The sequence below is a fragment of the Tachysurus vachellii genome, chromosome 26 (assembly GCF_030014155.1).
Source record: "Tachysurus vachellii isolate PV-2020 chromosome 26, HZAU_Pvac_v1, whole genome shotgun sequence".
In the NCBI taxonomy this organism is placed as follows: domain Eukaryota; kingdom Metazoa; phylum Chordata; class Actinopteri; order Siluriformes; family Bagridae; genus Tachysurus; species Tachysurus vachellii.
Genome location: NC_083485.1, coordinates 16,604,350 through 16,609,349, shown reverse-complemented (window position 1 = coordinate 16,609,349; position 5,000 = coordinate 16,604,350). Strand labels below are relative to the sequence as shown.

At 42.9% G+C, this 5,000-nt stretch overlaps 1 protein-coding gene across 2 annotated transcripts in view; it reads left to right on the top strand.

Annotated features, from left to right (window-relative positions):
* The window catches only part of LOC132840644 (calpain-5-like), an 11,846-nt gene that overhangs the window by 3,924 nt on the left and 2,922 nt on the right, over nt 1–5,000 (top strand). For both annotated transcript variants that reach the window (XM_060862451.1, XM_060862452.1), the window contains exons 4-11: nt 188–396; nt 1,002–1,194; nt 1,429–1,619; nt 1,719–1,796; nt 1,898–2,093; nt 2,427–2,549; nt 3,940–4,142; nt 4,607–4,728. In XM_060862451.1, the coding sequence (XP_060718434.1) occupies nt 188–396; nt 1,002–1,194; nt 1,429–1,619; nt 1,719–1,796; nt 1,898–2,093; nt 2,427–2,549; nt 3,940–4,142; nt 4,607–4,728 (1,315 nt within the window). The remainder of the gene's footprint in view (nt 1–187; nt 397–1,001; nt 1,195–1,428; nt 1,620–1,718; nt 1,797–1,897; nt 2,094–2,426; nt 2,550–3,939; nt 4,143–4,606; nt 4,729–5,000) is intronic.

The following is a 5,000-nucleotide window of genomic DNA, read 5'->3' as shown; positions in this document are numbered from 1 at the left end:
TAATTAAAATGATTTGTGTTCCTCCTGCTTTTCCTGCTGGGGGATGTGGTAGCATCATGCTCAGAAAGTCAACCTAGACTTGGTGATCTGCTACCAGTTCCTTCTCAGTGAGCTGGGATTGTGATTTAATCTGGAAATTGTGACACACTTTTCCTGTGTTAATACAGCATGATTTTCTGGTCACCAGGTGATTCCTAACTGGAAGGAGCAGGAATGGGATCCCAAACATCCAGACCGCTATGCAGGAATATTCCACTTCAATTTCTGGATTTTTGGGGAGTGGACAGAAGTGGTTGTGGATGACCGTTTGCCCACCATAAACGGCCGACTGATTTACTGCCACTCAAAATCCAAGAATGAGTTCTGGAGCGCTCTGCTGGAGAAGGCATACGCCAAGTAATTGTGAATGTCATTAAAAAGGGGGAGGTGCTGCTGAACGTACAGTCATTAGAATGATGGGGTTTAGAAACTGGATATGATTTTAGAACATTATAACTGTATCTGCCTACATGGTGACGAGTCAGTTGTAACTGAACTGTTGTGTTTATCACAGGTTTGGTTTTATATTATGCATCAATGAGGAGTTCCACAGGGGTGTATACTGTTATACTGAGTCTGTAATACTGAGTCTGTAATACTGAGTCTGTAATACTGAGTCTGTTATACTGAGTCTGTTATACTGAGTCTGTTATACTGAGTCTTTTATATTAAGTCTTTTATATTAAGTCTGTTATACTGAGTCTTTAATACTGAGTCTGTTATACTGAGTCTTTAATACTGAGTCTGTTATACTGAGTCTGTAATACTGAGTCTGTTATACTGAGTCTGTTATACTGAGTCTGTTATACTGAGTCTTTAATACTGAGTCTGTTATACTGAGTCTTTAATACTGAGTCTGTTATACTGAGTCTTTAATACTGAGTCTGTTCCACAAGTGTTTGCTAATAATAAATAAGACTTCTTGTCATCTCGTTATGGCTAACATGATGATGTGTTTGTAGATTGTCAGGCTGCTATGAATCACTCAGTGGAGGGAACACAGGAGATGCTGTGGTGGATTTCAGCGGCACTGTAAATGAACCCCTTAGTCTGGAAGCAGGAAACTACCGCACTGACCCCAAAGCCAAGGACAAACTGTTCTCAGACCTGCTCGATGTGTACGAACGGGGAGGCATCATCAGCTGCTCCATAGCGGTCAGTAACTATCTATCGATCTAATTATGACTTTGTACAACTAATCTGTATTCAATACTCAGTCCAGCACTACTGTGGAGGTTCGTTATACCTGTTTTTATAGCTATAGGTTCTAATCCAAGGATGCGACTGCTACCTACAGTATATTTGATGTAAGATTCTAGTTGTGATAGTTTCTGCTAAAAACCTGTTGTATATGGAGTCTCCAAAGTCTGTTCTTCTGGTTCCTGTCAGGCATCTCCGAGCGAGCGGGAGCTGCGTTTGGCAAACGGTCTGGTCAAAGGTCACGCATACTCAGTGACAGCAGTAAAGAAGGTACGTCTAGGACACGGCCTGTCAGCCTACTTTAAGAACGAGACCATCCCTCTCGTCCGCATGAGGAACCCCTGGGGAAAACATGAGTGGGTCGGAGCCTGGAGCGACAAGTGAGAATGAGAAATGAAAAGAAGTGAAATGTTTCTCTTTAGTTCACTGTTTGGTTGTTTTCATGAAGGGTCTGAGATGATCTTCCCTTCTCACTGTAGCTCAGATGAATGGCAGAAGATCGGGAATATGGAGAGGAAAAATCTGGGAATCACTGTGGAGGACGATGGAGAATTCTGGTAAGTCAACATTTTCAACCTAAAAGGAACAGCATAAGATATCAGTCTTCATGCATTGTGATTATTCTGCCTCCCTTCAACTGTCATTATTAATTCTTCAGGATGTCTTTTGATGACTGGTGTCAGAACTTCACAGAAGCAGATGTGTGTCGGTTGATCAACACATCTGTGTTGAGTGTCCAGAAGATATGGCATGAGGTGGTGCATTTTGGGAATTGGATAAAACACTCTGATCCTCTGAAGAACCGGTGTGGTGGCTGCATGAACCATAAGCAGACATTTCTACAGAACCCACAGGTAGCATGACTGACCTCAGAGGTATCAGCTTATCATCTTATACACCTTCAAAATACCAATATTTCAACAGTTCCACCACATCCTGAAAAAACCCACAGCTATCAGCACAGTAGGGCTCTAAATAGGTAATATCATAATCTTGTAGAACCTACAAGTACCTTCTACATCCTCCAGAACCTACAGGTAACACTACAACCTGCCCCTCTCTACAGTACTGTAATGTACCCTTACTTCACTGCAATTTGCCCCTTGGTACAGACCCCTTGTGTATTTCCACACTTTACCCCATCTAATAGTCATACACACTCTGTTTGCATGTGTGTGTTTCCCCAGTTTGTGTTGAATATCTCTCAGGAGGAAGAAGAGCTGCTGGTGTCACTGCAGCAGAGAGATATGAAGATCCACAGAGCTCGTGGTGCAGGTGAAAACCTCACCATCGGATTTGCCATCTTTAAGGTACCGAAGCCGATACTTCAGCGCTCCTGTTGTGTTTCTCTGCACCTGGATGAACACAAGAACCTGTTTGCTTTGTGTCTTTGGGAAAATTTCTGCATGTTCTCCTCGTATCTATGTCTGTGTGTGCTTCCTCTGGGTTCTGCTCCACTAATCTGTGAGTGAGTGTGTGTGTGTGTGTGTGTGTGTGTGTGTGTGTGTGTGTTCAATGTTTCTCAGTATCCACCTTAAAGATGTCATGAACTCCTTCTGTCCTGTCTTCTCACTCTGCCTTTGCTTTTATTAAACATGTTGTTAAACTGCTGCTCATATGTTGTTGTCATCTTGAGACTTTTCTTGAGTCTCATTACTAACCTGGTATTTCCTGCATTGGACTTTGGCTCGTCTGTGGATTTGGACAACAGATTTGTCTTTTTAACCCAGTGTTTGTAAAGCACCAATTTAAAGACCGCTGCTTCGACTGGCTCCAGCTGTGATACCACAGATGAGTGTACACACACCATACACACACTCTGTACACATCAGCCACACGTGGTCGGATATCTTTCATGTCTGCACACGACACTGAGCCGTGATTTCAGTCTCGAGTCATTTGACTTGAGATTTCACTTCAGTTTATATTAGACATTATGTGCTGTAAGTTGTTTCTCACTCACAACCTAAAATAAGTTCTCATTTACTGTTTGATGAACAAAAACTTACAAACATGATTGTCTTAATCTGTCACATATAACCTCTTGTTAAAGCTTAGAAAGAACAAATTTAGATTGTTTGTGTGTCTGGTGAGTGTATGGAGTTAGTAGGTATTTATCATCTAATGTGACAACCAGGTGAGTCCTGGTCCGAGCACTGAGCAGGTAAATCAAACATCAAACACATTAGACGTGAACACAGAGTAATAAGATACACTGCATGGACCTGCCTCGTTTAGGACGTGATGTGAGGAGTGAACCTGGCTGGAGAAGTATTTTGGATGTTAACATGAAACTCCTACACTGCTCGGATGCTCTGTGCTTTCTCTCCCACTTTAGTAAAAACACAGCCAGCAAATCTTCATAGATAACTGACTAGAATTTTGGGTTTTGGCCTCTGATGTCCTGCTGAGATTAAACATCTTGATACAGAAGTATTAATGACTCTGTAACATTAAGGAAAACATCACGGTGTAACAAATAATCAACCTTCTATTACGAAAGTGATTTCTACCCGTCGCAGTAAGCTGAGAAAACAAATGTTGTGTTCTGGATATGAGATAAAATACATCGGGGAGAGAAGAAGAACTGTTAAGAGAAAAAAGTGAAAGGAGGAATTTTAACTGTAAGAAACCACAGTGAAAAGTGAAGGATGTGTTTTAATGTCTAATTCATGCACTTTCTGCTCACAATGCACCAAGGTGGAGCTGAACAGGAAGTACCGCATGCATGACATCATCACCCAGCAGACCGTCGCCATGTCCACGTACATCAACGCACGCTCTGTGTTCTTGAGGAAAGTTTTACCTAAAGGTCGTTACATCATCATCCCGACCACCTTCACACCCGACACACTGGGAGAGTTCATGCTGCGCGTTTACACGGATCAAGATGCTGGGTGCAGGTACGAGTTACTATAACATGGGTCCAGAAGTACAGCAGGTCACATAACTGTAAACAGTACTTCATCATATTTCAGGTTGGTTCTCAGGGCATTGAGAGCATTATGGTGGGAATTGTTTCTCTGGTGTGTCACTGTTTGAACAGTATGACTGGTTTCGATCAGAGTTCACTGAGAGAGCTTCTGTTTTCTCGCTCGCTCTACATGATAACATTCAGCTACCATTTCACCAAAACAGCTATTTTAAGATTCAAACAGCTTCAGAGGCCGAAGTCACTCACAGATCGGTTTGTTGTGCACTTTCACACTTTTACAGATTTTACCTTGAATGTTTTTGTCAGTTTGTTCCTCAAAGTCTGGAGCTGTGTGAGAGCCTTGAAGATGTTTCTCTCCTTAGCTAAAGAGCTTTAGAGCATCACTACAGTGGGCAGGACACAGCTCCTAATGTTTCTCTGTCTGTGTTTTAGAGAGCTGGATCTGGATAAACCCCATGAGAGCTGCTGGAGTTGGCTTCGAGGTTACCCTCAGGTGGTTACTCACATTTACATTCATGCAGCAGAAGGACTCGAAAATCAAGATAGAAGTGGAGGTGAGTCTAATTGAAGTTCACCGTTTGTCAGTAATATCTTGAGGATAGTTGTGCTGCGGCAGGTTGGTCCTCTCCGCACACCTTTATCAGGTTCTACAACCTAGAACTAGACCCCACTCCAGGGTCCCAGGTCCTGCAGGGCCATTGATGTTCTGTTCCCAGTCTGCTCGTGCTCTCTCACCGCCTCTGGCACAGTCATCGACCGATGCGTGGTGGTGTGGGTATTGGCGTTCCCATAGCTCGAAAGGGAACTACACCAGGTTAGCCGTGTA